Raw genomic sequence first — 24402 nt, 5'->3', positions numbered from 1 at the left:
TCCTCAGGGCCCCCAGCACTCCCCCGTGGCCCCAGGAGTAACTCTGAGAGCTCCCAGTGCCTTCCTCAACACCCAGTGGTGGTGTCAGCCACCAGCCCAGCGTACCCCAACACCCAGCAATGCCACCCACTACTGGCACTCTCCACAGCCCCTGTCCTGCCCCTCAGCACAGTGACACAGAGCTCCCCAGGGGCAGCCCCGGCAGGGCTCAGGGGATGTTGTGCTGGGGGCCAGCCCATCCCTTACAGAGCACACGCAGGCGCCCACATCTGTCCCAAAGCAGGCATTTATTTGGGAGTGCCCCTGGCTACAGCAGGGGCACTTACTCAGCCTGGGTCACCCTGTGTTCCCATGTACAGCTATTGACAACCCTCCACACCCACCGGGGTGCCCAAAGAGGGTGGCTGATGGGCTGGGTGCTCCAAACCCCTCTGGGTGCCACGGTCACCAAACTCCAGCAGCTGCTCAAGGTTTTACACCAGTGTGGCCCCTTCTCTTTTCCTTCTCCATCCAAAGACCCTGGGGCCAAGCCCCCACTATTGCCTGAACACCTCAGCCCTTCCTTGAGGTCCCATCTCACCCCTGCCAAGCCCCCAGGGAGGGGACAGAGCCGTCTGCCCTTGCCTCTCCTCCTCAGCTTGCCTGGTGGTCTTATAGCTTCCCCACAGAAAGCACTTGCTCCTCCATAACCCTGTGGGGAAATTGAGGCACAAAACTATGATGGTCATGCCCAGCTTGTAGTGGACAGCCCTTGTCTGGCACTGCCTCCCCCCTGCCTCACCCCCTTGTCCTTCCCAGGGCATCATTCCCTCCCACACAAGGACATCCATGCCCCAGCACGGTGCCACGCCCCAGCTGTGTGGGAGAAGGGCTGTGGTGACCCACGGTCCCCGCACAACAGGATCTGGGGGTCCTTGGCAGGGAGGAAGACAGCGATGGTGGCTGCAGCCACCTTAGGGGTCCCTGCTCCTCCCTGGAGTGGGGAGGTGGGGGTAGCACCACACCAGTGACTATGTACAGTGTACAAATAAATACCACCTCCCGTGGGAGGGGGGAGTGCGTGTGTCTGCGCGCGTGTGTGTGCGTGGATGTGTATATATATATATATATATATATATATTTTTATTTATAGATATTTTTAATATTAAAAGGGGGGAAAAATAGACCACTGTACTAGCAAAGTCCCTGATGATGGTTTCATGTATGCCCATAGGTCTCTGGCTGGTGATTCCGGCGGTTCCGTGGCTTCTTCTGGTCCTGCTGCTCCTTGGCTTTGAGGCCAGCCAGTGGCTGCGGGGGGCTGGCGGCTGTGTGCCGCCAGTAGCCCTGGCAGTACTGGTCCAGGAGTCCCATTTCAGGCTGGCTGAGGAGCTGCAGCAGGTCCTGGTAGCGGGGGGTGGGGGCACCCGGCAGGCCGGGGGGGGTCTCCGCCTGGACCAGCACGGTGTGCACGGCGCGGCTGCTGAGGACACGGAGCTGCACCCTGGTCACTGTATGCTTGAAGTTGTTCTCGGTGGCGGTGCAGGAGTAGAGGCCGCTGTCGCTGAGCTGCAGGGCCCGCAGCAGCAAGCCCTGCTCCGTGCGCAGCACCCGGCCCTCCACGCGCAGCTGGGGGCACAGGGAGCACGGCTCAGCCGCTGGCACCCGGCACCCCCGCACCCCCAGCACTGCCCTGCCCTACCTCCTTCCGCCGGTCGCTGTTGTCCTTCTGCAGCAGCCACTTGATGCTGGCCTGGGGCGAGCGCGGCTGGCACTCCAGAAAGGCTGTGCTGCCCTCCACCCCGTACTGCACGGCCTCCACCGTGTTCTTGTTAGCTGCAGGGGGGTCATGGGCAGCCAGGTCACCCCCACCGCACTGCACATCTCCCCTGCCCCATCTGTCTCCAAGGGTGGGTGTCCATCCATCCATCCATCCATCCATCCATCCATCCATCCATCCATCCATCCATCCATCCATCCCCAGTATATCCATCTATCCATCCATTCATTCATCCATCCATCCATCCACCCATCCATGAACCAACCCATTTCTCTCTGCTTGTTCTCATCCCCAATGTATCCACTCATCAATGCTCATCTTCCTCCCTACAACCACCCACACATCCACCCACCCACCCATTCATCCATGTACCTTCCCATACATCCACCCACAAAACCATCCACCCACCAAGGAACCCCTGTGTCCCCAGTCGGCCCTGGCCCTCAGCCTCCCCTCCCAGCTGTCCCAGGCCTTGCCCCAGACCCCCCTCACCATTGGAGTTGTAGCCGCGGCACTGCCGGATGGGGTTGCCGTGCCGGACGTCCTGCCGCCGGCTCCGCCTGCAGGGAAGTGAGAGCTGAGAGGGGGAGCCTGTGGCTGGGGGATTCCTCCCTGCCCCTCCCTGGCCCTCCCTGTACCTCTTGGAGGAGGCGGAGTAGCGGGTGCAGGCGCTGCCATCCCAGGCACAGTAGGGGTCCCGGGCCAGGCAGCAGTCAGCACAGGCTTCCCCGTACACGTCACAGCGGTGCAGGGCCAGGTGGGTCACGCCTACGGCCGAGGACACATACAGCTGTTGCTGTTGGGAACAAGGAGGACAGGCTGAGATACTACTTCATCCCCAGTACATTAAGGACCCTGCAAACACCCTGTTCCAGTGCTGTGGTGATGCTGGGCAATGCCACCGCTGGGACAGGGATGGGATCTGCCCACCCAGCCTCTGCTATGACTCACCCTCTTGGAAGAGATGGTCATTGTCTTGATGGGGGCTGGCACCTGGATGAGAGCAGGAATGAAGAAGATGGAGGGATGACTGCTTGGACTGACACTACAGCCCTAGGGTGGGCACCCCAGACCCCCTACAGGCAACTGGAGCAGGCAGAGGGAGATGTGAGCAGGAGGACCAAAGCCTGGAGTCCCTCCAGAGCTGGCCAAGAGGTAGCTAGTGTCCCAAGGGACTGGCTGATGCCTCAAAGGGCTGGCTGCTGACCCAAGGGGCTGGCTGCTGTCCCAGGGAGTGGCTGGTAACTCAAGGGGCTGGCTGGTGTCCCAAGGCGTTGGTTGGCTGGGTCAAGAACACTCAGCAGCGGGTGGAGGACATGCCAGTCCTTACCTTGAACACTTCAATCTCCTCCAGCATGAGCTCCTCTGTCTCCATGTCATCCCGGGGGAGCACAATGACTTTCTGCACGGTGCCCCGATCTGCAAGACACCATAGTGCCCAGGTGCTCAGTGCTACCCTGGGCACCCATGCCCTCCCTGTCTGTGAAGGGCGTCTCTGCTGGGCCTGTGGAAAGGAAGGATCCCCCAGGCCCATCCCCATCTCTCTCCTGCTGTGGCAGCTAACTATGTCTGGGGTGGAGTGTGCCAGCTCAGGTAACCAGCTGTGTCTAGAGAGCGCCACCAGAGTTCCAGAGAGTGCCCAGAGCAGCATGCAGACATGCACCAGGGCAAGAGAAGGACCAGGATGTATCATGGGTGCTCTGGGATGCACATTAAGAGCAGGGGAAGCACTGGCCTGGATGGTAGTGCCCCTAGGATGGGCATTGAGGTCTGGGAAGGACAGGGCTGGATGTCAGTGCCTCTGGGATGGGCAACTGGGCAGGAAAGGCACAAGGCTGAATGATGACGGGCTTAGCATGGGCAACAGGAATGGGTGGGTGCTAGGGTCAGGAAAGGATACGGCTGGATGATGAGGCCCCTGTAACAAGCACCAGGACAGGGGGAGGACCAGGCTACATGGTAGAATCCCGAGGATGGGAAGATCATGCCGGATCACTGGCTTTGGGGATATGAGCTGGGCTAAGGGAAGGACCAGGCAGGAGGACAGTAGGGTCTGTGGGATGGCATCAGGACAGGGAAAGAACAGTCTGGAGCCTCGAGGAGGGGCAGGGATCTCAGGGGGGCATTCTCAGCCCCCCACCCTGCTCTAGCAGTGGAGGGCACCGTGCTCTGGCCAGCCCTGGTGGTGCCCGTGCCCTCCGGGGCCGCGCCGGAGCATGCTGCGTTCCCGCGGTGCGCGGCATGGGTACCTGTGCCCAGGAAAAGCACCTCATAGCGCCCGTCTGCCGCGTCCACCTGGTCCACAGCCACGGTGGTGAAGCGGTAGTTGACGTTGGTGCGCACCACCAGCGGCTGGCGGTGCGTGGGGTACACGGCGTGGTACATCAGCGGGTGCGCACGCATGAAGTTGATCACCTCGTCGGGGTAGTCCTTGGTCGACTTCATGGATGGGGTGAAGGTCCCCCCAGGGCACTGCGGCACAAACATCACCAGGGCTTGGTGAGTTGGTGCCCGAGTACAGGTCGGAGGGTGCTGGCTGGCTGGCAGGCACTGGCTCACCTATGCGTGGTGCCCGGGTGGTACTTACAGTGCCTGGGCGGGGGTAGGGCATTTTTCCTGTGTACGGCATCCACTGGTAGTTGGGTCCCTCCTTGTGGGCAAAGGGCCCATTGAAGACCATGCGGATGTCAGCCATCGAGTAGACACACACAGCAGAACCTTTGAAGACCGACCTGGGGGCAAGGACCTGCTGCCACCCTTTGTCATGGCATTGCCAGGACACCCATCCAGCTGAGACCCCCTCCTCTCCTGCACTGTGCCAGGAGGGTCAGCACTCACCCCGAAGCAGAGAACACAGCGTAGATAACAGGGTTCTTGGTGTCCTGAGTCTGCTGGATGAAGACGTCCTCTTGGGACAGAAAGATGGAGGCGTCACCATAGGGAAGGTAGGCAGGGACACCAGGGTACAGGCAGAGCAGTTACCCATGGAAGAGCAAGAGGCAGGGGGCAGCAGGGGTGTCCCCAACTCTGCCCAGGGTGCCCCTCAAGCCTGCAGGGGTAGAGAAGGCTCCCATCCCTTTCCTCGCACACTCACGGAGCTCGTCGAAGTGTGTTTCAATTCCATCGGGTCCCGGCACAGAGCAGACGAGCCGGGCCTTCAGGAAGGTGCTCCACTTGTTCACAAGGCAGCAGTGGCCCCCGTCATCATTCTGCAACAGTGAGACCCCTGTGCTCAGCCCTGCCTGTCCCCCTGCCCACCTCCTTGTCTGCTTCCCTGCCTCTCCTCTGCTACACCTACCAGGCAGATGCGCCCGATGCGGGAATAGACCCCAGGACTCAGTGGGGCATCAGCTGACTTCTCTCGGAAGAAGAAGTAGAGCTTGTCATCATTCCTCTCACTGCTGTCAGGGATGAGCTGGGCATGGACAAAGGCTGGGTCTGGAATGGCACAGCACAGCATGGCACCATCAGCCCAGGGCACTGCTGCTCCATGCCATAGCAGGATGCTGAGCGCCCCTCTGCTGAAGCATCACCTCACTCCTGGAAAAGCACTGTCACAGAGTGAGAGCTACTGGCTGTCTCTTGTGATGTCTAATGCACCAGGAGAGGCTTGAAGCATCTCTGGGGCCCCTGGGAGCATTCCTGAGGTCCACAGGTTGAAGAGATACATCAGCTCTACAAGCAAGGTGGTGGGAACCAGTCTTCCCCAGGAAGGAACCACACAGCATGGAAGCTTCTCAGGAAGCTTCTCCCTGCCATCCATCAGCCAGTGCCCAGGCTGTGCTGACAGCTCCCCCTCTTCGGGTTACCACCCCGCTGGCTCCCCAGCCCGGCAGGATCATCCCATCTGCTCTGCTGTGTTTACTCAGCTGCTGCCCCGCAGGCAGGGGTGCTCCAAGGGGGGCAAATGAACGTTCGGGGTCACCGACTGCAGGCGACACGGGTGACATCTCAGCACTGCACAAACCCATGCACTGACACCAGCAGAGCCAGCCCCATCTCTCACCAGTCTGCTCCTGCCGCCCAGCAAAGCTCCAGGCATGTCTGTCACTGCCCAACACAGCTATCCCTGCTCTTGTATGCCTTCCCATCCATCCATCCATCCATCCATCCATCCATCCATCCATCCATCCATCCATCCATCCTTCATCAATTCATCTATCCATCATCAATCTATCCATCCATGATCAATTCATCCATCATCCATCCATTCATCCATCATCCATCCATCCATCCATCCATGCTGGCTGCTGTCTCTGTTCTGGAGGAGGCAGTACCACATGACAGGTCTCACCTCTAGGCCTGGAGCCATGAGGTCCCCAGGGCACCTGGGCCAGTGTCACTTGAACTCACCATTGAGCCAGCGGGAGTTGTACTGGTCTGTCCTCATGGCTGTCTGCTTGCCCATGGTGCGGAAGATGGCTGCGTCCGTGCCCATGAAGTCGATGTACACACCAGCATAAAGCTCTTCATCTGCAGAGGGCAGAGGTCAGAGGTCAGCCAGGAATCTCCACCTCATCCCATACACCCACCTTCTTCAACTGCCAGCCCCAGACCAGGCCAGTAGCCACCAGGCAACCAAGAGCCACCGCCTGTGACCATCCCAGAGTTCTGGAGGTTGGCACTGGTTTGTAACCACGATCCCCTCCTCTGCTGGGCCAGGTGCCTGGCCAGCTGAAGCAGGCAGAGTGGTGGAGCAGGAACCCTGCTCCTGGTGGGAGCAAACGTTCCATCCTTCCTGCATATTCCCTCTGCCCAGAGCAGGAAGCACTGGCTCCAGGGAGCCACAGGACTCACTTATTAATGCAGAGACAGTGTCTACTTTGGGGTCGTAGGAACATTTTCCCTTGCCCGACTCCAGCTTGTCTGGCTCCAGGTAGAAGATATAATCCTGGAGAAGGAAGCAAATAGAGCAGCTGGTTAGACTTTCACTCTTCCACTCATGTGACAGCTCCCAAGGCCCACCAGGAGAGGCAGCCTCCTCCATGATGGTGCACAGCAGCGAGGACAGATGTGGAAGGCTGCAGGTCTCCTGAGAAGCTGAAGCTCCTGTGAGCAACTCTTCCAAAGATGCTGGGTTCTTCTCCATGCCCTCCACCACTTGGAGACTTGGCTGAGCCATCAGGCTGAAGTGGGGCATCCATCCCCCAGGTCTGGAAAAACATCCCCCTCTGACTGCCTCTTCACTCCAGCTGGCTGTGCTGCGCATTGCCTCTTGCCCAGCAAGGTCACACAGTTCCAGCAGCTTCAGCAGGCAGGGTCTGGCCTGCAGCACAGCTCAGCACAGCTTGGCTGCTGGATCCACTGCACTTCTCTTGCCAGGGGCATTTTCCAGTGCTTTTCTTCACACAGTAAGATGCTGTGTCAGCTCCGTGGGATGCCTCCATACTGTCGCTTCTGCCTTCCCGTGGCCATCCCTGGCACCATCACACATTCCCAGCCAGGAGTGAGACCCATACTGCCTCTGGATGCACATTCAAAATCCTCTGCCAGGGCTGGCTGGGGGCACACAGGGACAGGCTGGCCCAGCCAGGTCACTCCTCACCCTGGCATAGAGACCACCTTCAGCTGAGACAAAGCAGTAGCACAGACATCCACAGGGAGCCTGGGCATGGGGGGGGACCTTAAGCAACCAAATTGGGCAGATGCCCACTGACCCAGTGCCCTGGCTTTGGCACATGGGTGATAGACACAGTGACAGGCACCCTCCATTGAGAGGCCAGCAGGGTCCTGGTGGAGCCCAGGCTCGGGAAGAACAAGAGAGGGTGAGGGGCTGGGATCTCACCGTGGGCATCTCCCACTGGAAGGTTTGCTCACACCAGCTCCTCCTGGGGCACCCAGGCCCAGAGACGGGCACAGCCATGTTTCTCCATCTTCATTGCTGCCCTGTGCAGTCTGTGCCACCATCACCAGCACAAACACCTCTGCCCAGCGCTGGCCCCGCTCCTGAAGTGGGCAAACACCTCACATGGACAACCTCTCTCCCTCCAGCAGAGCCCTGGCACTGGCTGCACCATCTCACCCTCCTGGTCAGGCAGCACAGGAGCCATTGTGGCGCTGGCACTGCTGATCAGCTAAGGCACCTTGAAATGCACCAGAGCTGCCAGGAAGCATGTGCTGGCAAGCCCCCAGGGAGCTCCTGCTGGGACACACACCCTCTGCTCAGCAGGGGTGACCTGAGGGGGCTAAAATGGACACAGCCTTTTCCCAGCTGGCACTGGGGAACTGGCAGCAGGAGCTGCCCACAGTCTGGGAGATGCTCACTGCCAAGCATCACCCTTTGCCCCCGACCACCCGAGGAGCTGGGGGAGCCCCAGGCTGCACCAGGGTGCCCATGTCCCCCATGCTCCCGAGCCCATGCACTGACCCGTGTTAGTCCAGAGGGGAGAGGCTCGGGGGTGACACTGTCAGGGTGGGCTGCACACTGGGGTGCTCGCAGAAGCCGGGGATGCTGTCACCTCCCTGAGTCCACTTGACTTCCAGGATGACATAAGCCCCTCTTGGGGCAAGGTGAAGCAGCTTCTCAGTAATGTTTCTGTAGGCCCTACCCAAACACCTTCTGCATGTTACTTGGGCATCCTCCCCTGAATCACTCCAAGCTCTGTGGCTCTGCCAGCACATGCTCCCACTTCCAAGGGACACAGCAAGCCTGGAGTCAGGCAAAGTCAGCGGTGGGTGGAGAGCCACCATCCCTGACAGTGTCCCCCACGGGGGGGATCCTACATGGACTAGGAGGAAGGAGTTAGTGAGAGAAGGAGAGCCGACGCCAGGCCGGTGGCCGGGAGATGCTGCGCTGGGAGGGAAGGGGGTGGCGCCTGGCCCAGGGTCGAAGCATGCCAGTGGGATGAGGAGCCCGCGGCCCTGGTGTGCCCCTGTGCCAGGTGGGCACAGCTATGGCGGGCTCCCAGACCCGTTCCCACCTTGCTTTGTGCCGGTCTCGGGCTGAGGGGGCTGTCGGTGGAGCTGCTTTCCCGGCCTCCCGGCTGGCTCTGCGGGAACCCCTGGGGAAAAGGAGCAGGGCAGAGAGTTAGCGCCGGCAGGGGAAGGACCCCCAGGGCAGGGGTGAGCAGGGGACCCCAGGAGCTGGGGTGATGGATGCCCATTGAGCAGCAGCACTGCTGTCCCCCTGTGTTCCTTCCTGCTCCAGGCTGGGCTGGCCTCCAGCAGGAGCTTCTCTAGGACAGATCCTGCTCTCTCCCACAGAACTGGGGGGCCCTTAGCATGGAGTAGGAGAGAGTGGAAAGATGGTTGCCCTCAGCCAGCCAGGCTGGGCTCACACCTGGGGGCTCAAAAATGGCACCTGCCACCTTGCTCCTCCTATGTTGATGAGCAATGCCTCTGCATCAAAGCTATCAGCACCATGGGGTCACTGAACACTTCCACACTGCCACTGACCCTGCTGGCCAACTAGTGCTGTCCTCGACTGCACTGGCACCCTAGGTCCCCCTCATATGCTGCTACTCCCCTGTTCAGTCCCACTCCAATCCCAATTTGGAATGGTGTGAGCAGCATCCACCTCTCTCAGTGCCCATGCCAGGTTTGGGGGCTCTGAGGCAGAAGCCCATCCAGCGCCGTGATCCTCCATCACTTTGGGCTGGTGACTCCCTCTCCAGCCTCGGGAGAAGAGACAGCCTGGGACCTGTTACTCCAGTGCAGAGGGGACAGACACCTCACAGGGCTTAGGACCCCTGGGATTCTCATGCTGCTACTTGCAGAGACCAGCTCCCTCCCAAGGCTGTCCTGAAAATGCTCCTCTGTCTGCCACACCTCCTTCCTGGCATCATGCAGCTTTGATGCCACCCTCTCACTGCACGCTGTGGTCCTTGGTGCTGGGTGACATCCATCCGGGGATGTTCCTGACATGGCCACACGAGCTGGCACAATCCCCGCACAGCTCTCCCTGTGCAGCACTGGTGCTGGCATCCTTGGAAACTATGGTGAGGGGCTCAGCAGCCTGGCAGCAAGTGGGAAGCTGGGTTGACATGTCCCTCGTCCCAGTGGAGATCCAGCAGTGGCTGCAGCCAGCAGGGTGGGAGGGCACGTTGTGTGGAAGCTGACATCAGAGTACAGACAAGTTCCAGTGTGAAGAGAAGTCCTTGGTCTGTGGAGATGGCTTGGCCCCTCTCAGCAGCACAACACTGTTAGCCATGGTCACACCCAGACTGCCCTTGCCCACAACCTTCAGCTGCTCCCAACCTCCCCCAGCAGCCAGCAGAGCTGAGCCAAGCACCCACCCCACTGCAGTCCCCTGGTGACTGCGCCAGCACCCCCGTGCCAGACAGCAGCTCAGCACCCCCGTGCCAGACAGCAGCTCAGCACCCCCGTGCCAGACAGCAGCTCAGCACCCCCGTGCCAGACAGCAGCTCAGCAGCCCATCCCTCCCGCCCCTCACCTGGGCTTTGCGCCCGCGGTTGACGAAGGCACAGATGGGGTTGTAGGCGCCAGTGCCACACACGTAGAGGTGTGTCCGGTTCCAGGGCTGGATCAGGCGGATGAAGTTGCCACACTCCCCCTGGGAAGCAGAGGAGAACACATCAACCCAGGGGGCTGTAGACTGCCATGGGGCTGTGTTGGTGCAGGCATGGGATGGAACAGGTCATTGGATGGCACGTGGCACGGAACGGCATGGATCAGGGGTTGGCATGGGCCACGAGCTGGCAAGCTGGAGGACCCAGCCCTGGCTGGTAGGAGGAAGCAGCATGGGGAGCTTGGCCTCCTTCTTGCCCAGAAAGCTCTCCAGGACCTGCCTGGCTGGAACACAATGGGTGACAGGACACTGCAACACCCTGGAGTGCCACCCCATCTCAACACAGCTGTACACGCTAGGGGGTGGCTTTTCCAGAGGAGGATACAGAGACATAAATTCTACTCCAGTGCCAGGCACCAGCCCCACTCCACTACTAGAAGGGGGTTCATGGTGGTTACTCACATTACTGTTCTTGCCTGATAGGATGCACTCCTCGATCCTCTGCTGGGATGCGGGCCAATGGATCTGTGGAAACACCAACCCAGGGGAGACCAGGACTCCCACCTGGCCCCATCAGCACCAGTTATGCCCATCGAGCTCTTGCCCTGGCACCCAAGAGGTCCCCAGAGTGCCCCATTACCCCCTTCCACCTGCTCCCCCTGCCCTGAGCTTACGATGAGGGGCTCGCGGTTGATGTCGTGCAGGTCCAGCGAGAGGACGTAGTCCTTGCTGCCCACGTACATGCGGTCGTGGTCCTCATCCTTCAGCAGGATGCGGTAGTCGCTGGAGTTGAGGAGGAAGTTGAAGAAGTGTGCTGTGCCCGTGGCCTTCAGCTCTACAGGGGGAAAGGGGAAGGTGTCAGTGCCCCAGGGACCCCAGTGTCATCCCTGAGTCCAAGCCTGGGTCCAGCTGGAGGACAGCCCGTGAGAGGAGGTGCCCACTTTCCACCCCATGAGCACCATGATACTGCCACCTCTATGCGGGACAAGGGACAATGACAGAGATGCTCATGGCCAGCTGGGACAACCAAGCGTGGCCAGAAGAGAGATCATCGGAACTTGGGCTCAGGAGATGAAGCACCCCACAGCAATGAGTAGCGGTTGCCATTCAGATGGGGCAGGAGGCCAGAGCTCTCTGCCACCTCAGCCCAGAGACAACAGCTTCCAAAATTTCCAGCATCATCCCCCTCCTGCCCTGTGACCCCATGTTCCAGCCAAGCCTCTGGCTCCTAGGATGGGAGAGCTGGGACCCCAGGGAACCAGCTCCAGGGGAGGTGATGAGCCTCTCCCCCGCACCGCAAACCCCATCCCCCCTTGGAAAGTTATTTTTAGTCTAAGTGTGGGAGCAAGGAGTGAAAGAGGATAATGAGGGTCATGAATATTCACAAGTGCAACGAGGCAGCCAGATGGAAGGCAGAAGTGCTGCAGATGATGTGGGCCAGTGCCAAGAACCACGCGGCAGGGGCCAGGGCATGAGTAAAACAGAGCACCCTGCCCCAACAGGATATAATCTGTCCTGGAGGCCACCTCTTTGGAGATGCCACTCTTTGGAGGTGTCACTCCCCTTGGAGGTGTCACCCCCTTTGGATACCACCCCCAAATATCAGATGCCACCTCCATGGGATGACATCTGCCCTGGATGCCACCCCTTTGGATACCACTCCAAGCCATCAGATGCCATCCCTATGGAATGTCATCTTCCCCATATGCTTCCTTTTGGAGGTGCTACTCTCTTAGGATGCCATCAACAGCCATTGGATGCTACCTCCACGTGATGCCATCAGCCTCTGAAGCCAACCACTTTGGAGACGCCACGTTTTTAAAAGGTGTCACCCTCTTTGGATGCCACAAACAACAATCAGATGCCATCCTCAGCCATTGGATGTCACCCTCATGGGATGCCATCTGCCCCAGATGCCATATTCTTTGGCGTTGTCATCCTCTTTGGATGCCACCAACTGCCATCGGGTGCCACATCCATGATACATTGATCCAGTGAGCACCCTCACCCTGTGGAGTGTGCCCCAGGAGGCACCAGGAGCAGCTCTGGGGACCCTTCCTGGGGAGGAGCAGAGCAGGGTCCTGCAGGTCAGTGTCAGGAAGCATCACACCGGCTTCCAGGCAGCACCAGGCACGGCTCCAGCAGCCAGCTTCCATTCCCAGCACCAGGCCGAGTGCCTGCAGATCCCCTGACCTCCCGGCTGCACAAGGGACTGGAATGTCCCACAGGTGCCCCAGGGTCCCTTCCCAGCCAGGGCAGCCCCTCTGTCCCATGGCTGGCAGCTGTTGATGGTCCCCAGCGCCGCCCCTGCGCAGATCTGGACCCGCTCAGCTCCGGCAGCAAGGCCAGAGCTCACACACGGAGTGGGAGCCGCCGGGGCTGGCTGTGGGAAACTGCGTCATGGGCTGTGACAGGAGCCCCTCCTGGCTTGGGGGCTTGGGGCCTGCCTGTCTGCCAGGGCTGGAGGGCGGGATGAGCACGGTGGGCATGTGCAAGGGCTGGAATTTGGGCTGCAGGCCGGGGAGCCATTTCAGAGGTGCAGTGGAACAGTGCCAAGGATGGGGGGCCAGGCAGCCACTCACCCACCCACCCACTCACCCACCCAGGCAGGCTCCTCCTCCTGCCTGCCCCATCTGGGCTCCAGATGCTTCCTGTTCCTGGCGCTGGCTCACATGCCACCCATGGCGTCCCCAGCCTGTTCTGTAGTGGTCCCTGACTGTGCCATGCCACATTGGGTCTGCTCCCTGCCTGTCCTCTGTCCTGAAGCTGCCCCACTGGCAGGTGTGTGTACAGGTGTGTGCCCCATGCCCTGGGTGTGTGCAGGTGTGTGCTCCATGCTTTAGGTGTGTGAAGGTGTGTGCCCCACACTCCGGGTGTGTACAGGGGTGTGCCCCACGCTCTGGGTGTGTGCTGGTGCCTCCCTCAGTGTCATGCTGGTGTCACAGAGCTTGGGAGGCAGGAAAGGGCAGGGTGGCTCTGGCAGTGAGTGACACCGGCAGAGCAGAAGAGCTCATCCCCAGCTGCCAATGATGGAACTGCACACCCAGCCTTCCGACGCAGGACAGAGACACCTGGACCAGACAGAGATAAGGATGTCAATTAAACTGGACAGGAGCCCCCATGCCAGGACAGCCCCTCATCTGTCGTCCCTGCTAAGCCTGGGAATATCAGCACCAAGAGCCCCAGGATCCTGGAGCGCGGGGACACTGAGTGGTAGAGGGTTCCATGTCAGTGACAGTCCCAAATACCCCACACATCCATTAGGATGGGCGTCTCCAGGGCTTAGCAAGGGACAGGGCCGGTAGCACAAAGGGCCTTGGCCCCCCGCCGGTGGCTCCATTCAACCCCCCACGGCCCAGCGATCAGAGGGGCACTCCCGAAGCAGGGCGGTGCCGGACCCGCTGCCCCGGAACGCCCTCTCCAAAGACAATGGTGGGGCAGCCAAGACCCTGCCACAACCTCTGACCTCCCAAACCTCCACCGCACCGCCTAATCCCCCAGTGTCACTGTGCCCCCAAAGCTGCCCCCAGCAGCCATGGGGTGTCCCTGGGGATGGGGTGGGGCAGGGGCCCCGGCCGGGCTGCAGAGGCCCGCTCACCAGCCGATGCGCCCCGACGAGCAAATTCCCTTCTGCTTCGCCATTGCCAATCCCAGCACCGACAGAGCTTCCCCGGCTGGCCGGGAGCCTAATCCTATTTTAATTGCCGAGCACCGGAGCCAGGAGCCGCTCGGCATCACAGCCAGGGTGGCCTCCGTGGGGACCGTCCCCTCACAACATTCCGCGGAGCCCCCAGCGAGCCCCCCGGGACTCGCCTGCCCGCAATCGTTTTGTGTCCTCGGGCGCTGAGCTGTAATTACCCCGCGCCCTCGAGTGATGCCGGCGGCCAGGAGCCCCAGGGCTGGCAACAAGGCACGATGCTCTGCTTTGCCCGCGGCACCACCGCCCCACTGGATGTTCTGCAAAGCCAAATTCCTCCTGCAATGCCAATTTCGGGCTGCATTCCCAGCTCCGGCAGCTGTCCACCATTGCTGGCTGTCACCACTGGCCCCCATCGGGCAGGGGTGAGTGGTCCCTGTTCATCACCCACTGGCACGGAGACCAGTGCTGATCTCCAAAGCAAAAGGGAGATTTTGGGGGTTCTCGATAAACTGCGTACCCCGTGGGACTCCCCACCCCACCCCAGTCCCCCAAATCCTCCGACTCCCTCAAACATCACCAGGGCACCCGCATGAAGAGTTAATGCCATTACGACCCGAGCGGGTCACCTCCCCAGGTGCACCATCACTGCATTCCCCAAAACCAATTACAGGCGCTCTCACCTAATTAGATTCTAATTATGGGCTTGTAGCGCATTCAACATAATTAGCATGTAAATTACACGGCGTGTTTATATTCAATAACCGCACACCCGCCCCCCCCCAACCACCCCGGCTGGCGGAGCCAGCGCCTTTCGGGAGCCCTTTCTTTGCATGGGGAAGAATGAATTCACTTTAAATGCCGATGGAGAAGCCCAGCACTGATCCCAAGGGAGCCTGGCACAGCAGGGATAAATCCCATCTCCATCCTGCAGCGTTTTATCCCACAAATTTAAAAGCGTGCCCCAAATTTTGATTATGTTCCCTACTAATTTTTTTCCCTACTCGGAATTTGAGATGCAGCTTTTTAGGTTTGCGTCAGAGGGGCAGGATGGGGAGCAATGCCAGGAGAGGGATAGGGGGCTGGATGTGTCCCCTCTCGTGGTTAAAGCATTTGTTGTTATTGGGGCTGATCAAAGAGCTGGGTGGGTCGTCCGATGAAAGCAGAATTGCTTATTTGTTTGAGCGTCACTCTGCTACCCCTTGATGGGTTATTTATGATGTAATTAAGCTAATTACATGTAATAAGAGAGTTTCCGTGGCCCCCAGCCAAGCTCTTTTCCCATTTAACCGATTCACAGGTGGGAGGAAACCGAAGCTGCCTTGCATGGGCTCGGGAGATGAAAAAACTCCTGTTCCCGCTTGCTGCCTTCCAGCCCCGACCATCTCCAGCCCCCCCTGGAGCATCGCCCCGTGCCGGCACCCGCGGCAGAGGACGGACAGGTGCTGCCGCCGCCCGGCTCAAATCCCCCGGGATGAAAGAGGTGCCGGCCGGGTGCTCCCCGCAGCCATCGCAGCCCGGCCGGTTGGACGCAAGCCAAAAAACAAAAAAATAAAAAGAAAACCCACATTTTTTCAGCGGAAACCGCTGATTCATCCCCGGGCCAGCCTGCCCCAAGCGCTGGTGTGTGCATGTGCCCCAAGGAGCAGCGCTGCGAGGGGGACCCCGTCCCCACCGAGCATCACTGCGCAGTGGAGACCGGGCTCTTGGCTGGGTCGGGGGATGCTCCAGCAGCACGAAATCCCCTTCAGGAAAAAGCCTGGCTTCAGAAAAAAATACTTTAATCACCCCAAAAGCAAAGCGCTGAGCGGAGATGCCCCAGCCCATTGCTGTTTGGGCTCTTTTGTTTAATGTTTGGACATGATTTCTTTCCGCAGCCCCCGAGGGGAGGGCACGGTGCCGGGTGGAAACTGCGGCTGCTCCAGGCCCTTTGCTCTGTGCCCGAGCAGCTCTGGAGTGGGGAGAACACCCCTGCCAGGACCCCGGGAAGGGCCGTGCTGTTCCATAAGGAGCATTGTTAATTTGAGGGATAACTGGCTTATTAGATATAGGCTTGGGGGGGCTGAAATTGCACAGGGTTTTTGGGGGAGGGAGGGTTTAAGGAGCTTATGGAGCTTCGCAGCCGGAGCCAGGGAGCTCAGCCCCAGCAGCAGCCGGTCCCAGCGGGTGGAGGGGCTCTGCCGCAGCCCCCCACTGTCCCAGCCAAGGAAATCCTCTTAGGGGTCACAGGGTTCAGCCCCATGTCCCCGCCCCTTCGGGCACGGGAAAGGGGACTGTGGCATCCCCCTGACCTTTATTGGGGTCTGAGGAGCAGCATGGGGCACTCAGGCCAGGGTGGGGACCAACAGTGCCAGTGTTCCCAGCACATTCCTAGCACTGGCTGTCCCTAAGCCCTTGGCCCTGCTCGCACCCCCTGTTTATCCCATCCTGCTGTCACCAAGCAGTGCCCACAGCTGCAGCAGCTTAGGAGGGCGCCTGGGTGGCCCCCAGGACATGGTCCCCTGTCCGGGCTCCTCTCCAGCCATCTGCCACCCCCTGGCCCGGATCAAGCGTGCCAGTATCTCCTGGCCACCAGCAGAGATGCCAGCGGGGTGGGAGGGGAAACTGAGGCACGAGGCAGGCAGGAGCGAGGCCATGCAGGGGGCTGGCAGTGGAGCCCAGAGGAGACTCCACGCTCAATTCATTCTTTTTAAAGTAATTTTTTTCCCCTGCAGGAACTGCCCTGCCTCTCACCCTGCCCCTCCCCGCCGGGGCTGCCCCCAGTTGGACCTCAGCCACAGCTTTTCCGAGAGGGGCCAGCACGGCTGTTCCCCTTGCTGCGGGAGCGGCTCCCGTTTGGAAGCCCCACGGAGAGCCCTGACCTCGAGGGCTTCCCGCCGTGATGCGGGGCCAGAGCCCACCCTTCCTTCCCGCACGCTTTTCCCACGCTGGACAGGGAGCAGGACACGGAGGGATGAATCACCATCATCACCATCACCTCCTGCATCCTCGTGGGGAATGGGCCAGCCTCTCTCGTGCCCGAGCCCCCGGCCCGGAGGAAGGCCCAGAGCAGAGGGGACCGCAGGATGTGTACAGCAGTGTGGGGAGCGAGCGGATTGTTAGCACGGAGATGATTAAAAATATCCACCCTATTTCTGGCCAGCACTGGGCTGGGATCTGGGAAGAGCTGTTGGCAAAAGGGAGCTGTGCCGGAGCCGCTCCCAGCACTGTTCTTTCCATGCTGGTCACCTTCCTCCTGCCGACACACGGACAGGAAAGCCTTGAGAGGAGGACAGACGTAAAGAGACCACGGGGGTGACGGGATGGGGGGAGGACTGACCCTGCCCAGCCCATCACCCTGCACCAGGGCACTGCAGCTCAGTTCCCACCCCTTTCCTATCACTTCAGTATTTTACAGATGTATTTTTTCCCTGCACTCAGACACCGGGGCTCCGTGGAGGATGACGCAGGCCCCGGGGAGCTGCGACAAACCCCTGGCGCGTGATAACAGCAAAGGCAAACAAACCCAGAGACGCTCCCGCAGCTGGCAGCGCTCCAGGCAGCTAAGCCACATGGCCACGGCGCCAGGGGACATGCTTGGGGACATGGTGGCTCCTTCCCCAGCAGCCTGGCCACAAGGCCACCTCGATCCCACCCTGGCATTGGGATGCTTTAGCCAGAAGGATGCTGTGCTAGAGACCTGCACCCCAGCCCAGCAGCTGTGACAAACGGTCTCCTGTGGCAGCACAGCCAACCCTGACAGCAGAGCCCAGCCCAACTCATCACACCAATGTCCCCCAGCCCAGACACATCACACCCAACCCCACTGTCTGCAGCTGCACTGGGAGGTTTGGGGCCGGGCATTTGGATATCATCCCTGCCTCTACAGGCAGGAGAAGGGGCTGGACCATCCACCAAGTGCCACTGCCACCCCGTATCTCATGGTTCTCTGGCTTCAGGGAGGCTGCACACAGATGATCAACTGAGGAAGCTGCTCACCAGCAGTTTGGTGTGTGGCTCCCAGCAGGCCCTCGAGGAAGACCCTGGGAGAATCCTCCACCACTGCCACCCTTGTCAGAGTACAGGCAGGAAAGAGGTGAGTGGCACCCCTTCCCAACCCCAATCTGCTTGGATCCAGCACACCTCTGGCATTTCTTCTCCATGTGCCAGTGCAAATCAGCCCTTCTCCCACCACAAATCCCCCTTCTAGGCAGTGAGAGCAGGGGGAGCCCTGCCACACCACCTCAGGCAGGAGGGAGAAGGACTGCAGATCCTGAGCACAGCCAGGAACTATAGCTCCAACCAGCTGGGGCCAAAAAAAACCAACCCCAAACCAGCCCCTAACTTGTAGCACAGCAAGCTTAACCATGCCTATCCAGAATTAATCTCACTCCCGGAGCACACCATGGCAGTGGGCACCAGGTCCAGCTGGGACTTTGCTGGAGCCTCCCCTCCCCACAGCTATGAGGAAAAGTGTTTCAAGCCAAGGTGGAAAAGCATCTGTACAGCAGCTAAAGTGCCCCAGGAGCCCCCCAAACCCTCCAGAAAAGCTGTTTGGAGAGGAAAGCAGTGCCTGCCTCTGGGGAAGAACTTGCTCACTGCTTTCCAGCCTGGACTTGTCCCCAGACTCTTCATACCAGCCATTTTTTCTGTCAAGACCAGCCTGTAACACCCATGGCTATTGCTGCTTCACCGCATTTGCTGTCAGCCCCCCTGGCCCCTCCTGCCTGGCTCTGCTGTGCTCACCATCAGTTCTGCCACCACATCCCTGGGCTCACCCCTTCAGTAGGTGACCAGAGGGCAAAGGCACAGTGGGACAGCAAAGAAGGGCACAGGCAGCACAGCCCCAGCTTTCCCACAGACCCCAAGGGGAGGCAGACATGAGACTCCTCGTGTCTGTCACCTCCTGACACATCTAAGCAGGCAAGCCCCCAGCAGGAACAATTTCCGTTCCGCTCCTCAAGGTTTGCAGCCCTGGGACCTGCCTCATCAGCCTCAGCCTGGCCTCCTCAGCAACCTCAAAACATGAGCTCAAGACAAACCCCTCTGCCAAGGTGCACACCAAAGCTGACCCAGGGGTCCCCCCACAGCTCCTAGAGTGGCTGGGTGGGCTAAGCAGCCCCGGTATGAAAGGGTTAAGCCCCTTCCCCCCACCCAGCACCCTCCCCTCCTGCCTCTCCCGGCTCCCTGCCAGCTCCCAGGCGTTAATACCAGCTGGGGGGGTCGGGGCGGCGTCAAGCTGCTGTCTGGAATCGGGGTGCTGCCGGGGGGGCTTCCTGCACCTCAGCACCCAGCTTTGCCAGATGGAGGGAGCCACCCACCCACAACAGGAAGCAGACTGGGGGGACTAGGCAGACTACCAGCCCCCCAAGACTGTGTGTGCTTGTGCAGATTGGGAGCTCAGCCACACCTGAATATGGATCCTCGTGGAGGTTTCTGAGGGTGCAAATTGCTGGTGCCTCCCCAGTGAGGAGGAGGAGAAGGAGCCTGTACTGGGGTGCCCGTGGTTTCCTCCGCCTTGGGGTCCCCACCCTGCCCCCCACTCCAGCAACCAGACTCTTACCTTTGAAGGAGAGCTGCACCCTGGGGGTAGCGAAGCCGTGGTCTTTGGGATGGGCAGCCCGCCAGCCCAGAGTCAGCAGGGTGGCCCAGAGCAGGACACCGACCACGGGCATGGTGGGCATGCGCCTGGGCGCCGAGACCGAGGGCAGTCCTGGGGAGCCGAGCCTGCCAAGGAGGGCACACGTGGGAGGGATGTCAGTTCACTGCACCCACCACCCCCCTGAGGGGTACAAGCCCCACATCCCGCTCTCCATCACCGCTGGCACGCAGCATCCTCCGGGGAGGAGTGGGGGCCAGCCCGGGAGGCTGAACCCCGCTCTGCAGACTGGGGGTGGGGGGCACAAATCGGGGGACCACAGCCTCACCTCCCTGGCGAGCACGCAGGGCGAGGCAAGCGTAGTGAGAGCCGCTGCAGCACCCTCCTCCACCTCAGCTGGTGAGCCTTGGCCAGGTGAGGAGCATCCCTCCACCCCTCCTCACAGCCCCCCCTCAGCTGCAGCATCCCCAGCCCCCCACGGGGCTGGCTTTCCCTGCCCCAGCACCCAAAGGGGTCCCACTCCCAGCCCTTGCCTCCCCACCTCTCCTCCCAGCCCCCAGCAAAGCCACAGCAAGCAGAGCTGGGATCAAATCTTTCCAACATGAAGGAAATCTGGACTTCATTATTCCAAGAACGTACAAAAAAAAAAAAGAAAAAAAAAAAGGATTTTTTTTTTTTTCATAAATAAAAGAGGAAGAAAAAGAAGAGGAAAAAAAAAAAAAGCCCTGCCTGTGTGCCAGGCAGCTGGACTCCCTGGGGCTCCGGCACTGAGCGGAGTCCGCCAAGCTGCCTCCAGCAAGCCACACACACACCCCCAGCACGGCACGGGGCACCACGCACGGTGCCCCCCGCGCACCCCACGGCCCCTCCTGGACACACCATCCCCCGGGTCAGGCCCCTCTCCTGAGGCAGCACCCTCCTGGGGGAGTCCAGGGCACTTCAGGCGGGATTTGGGAGGCCCATGGTGGGAAGCCCCTCGGGTCCCCAGGGAGCTGGACGCCTGGGTGGGATGCACTGTGCCACAGCACCCGGGGGGGCACAGGCATGTGGGGAGTACCCAGCCAGCCCAGCCAAAGGGGGTCAGCTATGTGGGAATAGGGGTCCCCACCGTGACACCCCAGTGAAGCCATGCCCTCCAGGGCTCTGCCAGCTGCCTCCACGGAGCCCCACAGGGGACAGGCACACCCAAAGAGGCTGGACGGATGGCTGGGAACCCTTTGGGGCACCCCGGAGAGAGATGCTGAGCTGCAAGGGGGGCAATCCTGCACCCCACCCGGGTGGTCTGGCTGGCCTCTCCTGCAGTGCACAGCACCCACACCCCCAGCCCCAAGCAGGGCAAGGGCAGCAGCACTGTCACCAGCAGCAGGGCAAGACCCCGCGTGCGGTGGCACTGCTGCTCCCTGGGGCTGTGTATTTTTTTTCTCCTTCTTGCCTTTGGGGTCAGTAAATATTTCAATTTGCTCCTCTGTCCCTGAGCACACCCAGCTCTGCTCCATTGTACTGGTATTCGGTCCCTTTTCAGGCTGCTTTTCCCCTTCTCCCACCCATTCCCAGGCTCTGCCCTTCCCATCAGAGCCAGGCCGGGACAGCCTGCACCCCCAATTCCTCCACCAGCCAAAACTCCAGTTGGTTGCAGTTAAATAACCCCCCTCCATCCAAACCTCCCCCCTCTCCCCGGCAGCTTTAGGAAATAATTCTGGCAAATCCTACTATTGCATTTGGATGGAGCGGCGTACGCGTCAGAGACAGGGAGCGAGATGGCAAACAAAGGAAAAGAGGGAGAGGAGGGGAGCGCAGCGAGCGCAGGGCGAGGAGAGGGGAAAGGGCCGGCGGTGAGTGGGGGGCACATAGACCCGGCTGGGAAAGGCAAATTCCAAGGAAGCAAAAAAGGGAAACGGGCCACTGGAGTGCACCTTGGCCAGGAAATGTCCATTTCCAGGGTCATCCGCACTCGGGGGAAACGGAGAACTCCAGGGGAGAGCGGCCACATTCCTGCCCTCCAACCCCCGGGCCGTCTGGGCTTGGAGGAGTTTTTTAGCAATTAAAGTTTGGCCATTGCTTGTGCTGCCGCAGGAAGATCAAAATCCTACTCGGCTTTATCCCCCTTTCCCCAGGCTGGTCAGCCCAGCGCCGCCGAGCCCAAGCAATTAGGGAAAGGTTTTCTCGTCTGGAACAGGGACTCCTTTTGGGGATCGAACCCCCAAAGAGGGCTCAGGGGATGCCTCGGGAGAAGCCCGGGGGGACCCAGGGGTTGAGCTGCCTGCACGCCTGCTCCCCGTGGCCTCGGGAGAGAACAGGAAACATTTTGGGAGGGAAAAGCAATAGAGGCAGGATAGGCAGTGGGAGGGGAGCCTGGCCCACCTCCGGCCACGGCGCGCGATGCCATCAGTGGGAAGGGGGGGAAAATAGGGGGAAAAAAAAATAACATAACATAATACAATACCGCTAAATGCCCAGCGCGGCCCCGCGCACACGGGAAATAACTTTGCACAACTTTGCGCTCTGGAACGCCTGGCCTGTCCCCAGGGAGCGCCGGCTGTCCCCTGCGCCCCCCGCCCGGGCGTCCTCCGCGCAGCCCCAGCGCGCCGGGGCGCGGGCTCCTGCCGGGGCTCGGCGTCCCACCGGGGCGGGCTCCGCCAGCCTGCTCAGGGTGCCGGGCGTTCTCCGGCGTGTGAGTCTCCGTGTGTCTCCCCCGGCACCCCGTCCCTGGGCACCCGCTCGCCGCCGAGCCCTGCCGCAACCCCCATGCCCCGGGAGCTCCCTACCAGCCCCCGTCCCCTGCGACAGTCCCCCCGCCCCGAGCGGGACCGGGGCGCGTCCCCCCAGCCGCGGCTCCCGGGAGCAGGGGGACCGGCGGGGTCCCCCCACCTCGGTATAACCCCGCTGCGAGGCGGAGAGCGGGGGTCCCCAGCGCACCCGGCGCCGCCGCCGGCTCGGGGATGGGGTCCCAGCACCGCACCGCCGGCAGCAGCCCAAGCCCCACCTGCCCACTTCACCGGCAAGTTGCGGCGGGGGGGACCCACACGCGCGAGTTCCGAGCGGCGGAAAGTTTTCCCGGGGCGCCCCCCGCGCCGGGCATCCGCTCCGCCGCCCGCCGCCGCTCTTACCTCCGCGGGGGTCCCGGCGGCGGCCGGGCGCTGAGGAGGGCGGCGGGGCTCAGCGCCGCGCCGGGGTCCCGCGGCCCCCCGCCATCTCTCGGCCGCGACTGCCGCCGCGGCCCCGGCCCGTGAGCGCCGGGCGGGGCGGGGCGGGCACCGGGCGGGGCCCGGCCCCCACTGGGCCCCGTTGCGGGCCCGCCGCGGGGGGCGTCCTTCGCATGGACGCGCCCCCGGCCCCTCCCACCGCCCCAGGCTGCAGGTTCGAGCCCCGGCGCCGCCCCCGCGCTCACCTCCTGCTCCGGCCTTTTGTTGCGGGGTGCAGGCGGTGCTCCGCCGCGCCGTGCCTGCCCGCCGGTGGCTCGCCGCACCTCCGCAGCCCACCACCCTCCCGCCGGTCCCGGGAAGGAGGCGGATAAATAAGTGCCGTCCCTCCTTTGTCTGCCGCGGCGGGGGGCGGCCCGGGGCGGCGGGGTCTGCGGGGAGCCGAGCCCCGGCGAGTCGGCGGCTTTGTGAGAGCTCCGGCTCCGCTGAGAAACCAAAAGCGTCTCCCAGACACGACATCTCCAAATGCCGGGAGTGAGGCGCCGTCCCTAGCCCCACCTTGCTCATTCTGCCGCCCCCACCCCGGGTACCCCCACGGGTGACCCCCGGCCCTCAGGCCGGAGCAGGCCGGTGACCCCTGCCCCCTCTGGTTGCACAGCATCCCGCGGCCCTGGGGCTTGCTGGCACCTGGGGGATCCCCGCTCAGTACCTGTGCCTGGCATCCAGGATCTGCTGCTTCCTGGCTATCCCTTCCTGGGACCATTCCCTCCTGGGCTGGCACTGGGTGATCCCTGCCCGGCACCGTCCCCCCTGCACACCCAAGGCAGTGACTGGCAGATGCTGTGCAGCTGAGCTGGTCCTTCCTGCCTGAAGGGGACACTTTGGACTCCCCCAAGTGCCAGGCGTGTGTCTCAGTTCCCCTGCTCTGTTTCTGCCAAGCTAGTGGCCTCTGTCAGAGCCTCCTCACCCAGATATGGGTACAACCCCCTGCAAGCACCACAGGACTTGGCCCCATGCCCCCCAATCCCAACAGGACCTTCCCCCTTGGCCTAAGAGGACTCATGCAGAGGTTTGCAGCCTCTCCTTCTGCTTACCTGCTCCCAAATGGGGCAATGAGGTGTTTAGGATGCTGAAAAACTACAACAATGCATGCTGGAGCAGAAGGTGCCCTGATCTAAGACCTGTCATTTCCTCTGAGCCAAGGCTTCTTGGATAGGAGCAGGGCAGAGGGAGCCAAGGCATTCCAGCACAAAGACCAGGGAATGGAGAGCAGCAGCCACCCACAAGCAGATATTGCTGCTGGAAAATCCCCTCCCCTGAGCACAGACCCCTGCCCTGTCCCAGTGCCCCTCCATTGCCCTAAGTACCCCACAGGAAGAGGGGAAAGTTTGCAGGGCAGGGTTTCCCCCCCGGCAGGGTCACCTTGTCCCGCAGGCACTGCTGCTGCTTGAGGAGGAGGCAGAGAGGGTGTCTGCTCCCAGCCCCACTGTGATCTGCCCCCTGCTGCCTCTTCTTTTTCCAGGGATGGCTCCACAGAAATAAGCTGGCGCCGTCCTTCACCCTCGCACATCTGCTCTGTCTTCCTCTGAAAAATGAGGAGTTTGTCGCCGGATTCTCATCACCAGGCACTCTGTGTGCGGGAGGGCAGCAGCAATGGCCTCAGTCAGCAGCACAAATAAATGGCCCGAAACACGATACGCGGGAGCTCCCTGGGATAAAAGAATTTCTAAGGAGAGGTTTTATTTTCCCCTCGGAGCCCCAGTCTCTCGTGATCTGGTCCAAACACAAAGACTGTCCTGAATTTCCAGTCTCACTTTCTCT

At 61.2% G+C, this 24402-nt stretch overlaps 1 protein-coding gene across 2 annotated transcripts; it reads right to left on the bottom strand.

The window, feature by feature from the left end:
* Positions 1 to 1119: 1119 nt before the first annotated feature.
* Positions 1120 to 22672, bottom strand: SEMA3F (semaphorin 3F). 2 transcript variants are annotated; one of them, XM_059856348.1, is made up of 19 exons: positions 22549 to 22672; positions 19406 to 19569; positions 10901 to 11061; positions 10689 to 10751; positions 10152 to 10271; positions 8680 to 8760; positions 6557 to 6650; positions 6113 to 6232; positions 5058 to 5197; positions 4854 to 4968; positions 4598 to 4667; positions 4347 to 4491; positions 4009 to 4231; positions 3090 to 3178; positions 2711 to 2752; positions 2398 to 2555; positions 2252 to 2319; positions 1682 to 1815; positions 1120 to 1608 (listed from the first exon to the last, which is right to left on the bottom strand). In XM_059856348.1, the coding sequence occupies exons 2-19, from the start codon at positions 19524 to 19526 to the stop codon at positions 1198 to 1200; spliced, it is 2355 nt and encodes a 784-aa protein (XP_059712331.1). In that variant the 5' UTR covers positions 19527 to 19569; positions 22549 to 22672; the 3' UTR covers positions 1120 to 1197. The 2 variants fall into 2 exon arrangements, with proteins under 2 accessions (XP_059712331.1, XP_059712332.1); XM_059856349.1 differs by lacking the exon at positions 8680 to 8760.
* Between the last annotated feature and the right edge of the window lie 1730 nt (positions 22673 to 24402).

The sequence above is a fragment of the Haemorhous mexicanus genome, chromosome 11 (assembly GCF_027477595.1).
Source record: "Haemorhous mexicanus isolate bHaeMex1 chromosome 11, bHaeMex1.pri, whole genome shotgun sequence".
Taxonomy (NCBI): Eukaryota; Metazoa; Chordata; class Aves; order Passeriformes; family Fringillidae; genus Haemorhous; species Haemorhous mexicanus.
Note: the sequence above shows the minus strand (reverse complement) of the source record. Positions and strands in the feature narration are given on the sequence as shown.

Coding starts and splice junctions, on each gene's coding strand:
- SEMA3F (XM_059856348.1), bottom strand. CDS start 19,526: ATGCCCACCATGCCCGTGGTCGGTGTCCTGCTCTGGGCCACCCTGCTG. Junction 10,272..10,688: donor TATCAGGCAAGAACAGTAAT/GTGAGTAACCAC, acceptor TCTGCTTCCCAG/GGGGAGTGTGGCAACTTCAT. Junction 2,320..2,397: donor TACTCCGCCTCCTCCAAGAG/GTACAGGGAGGG, acceptor ACTTCCCTGCAG/GCGGAGCCGGCGGCAGGACG.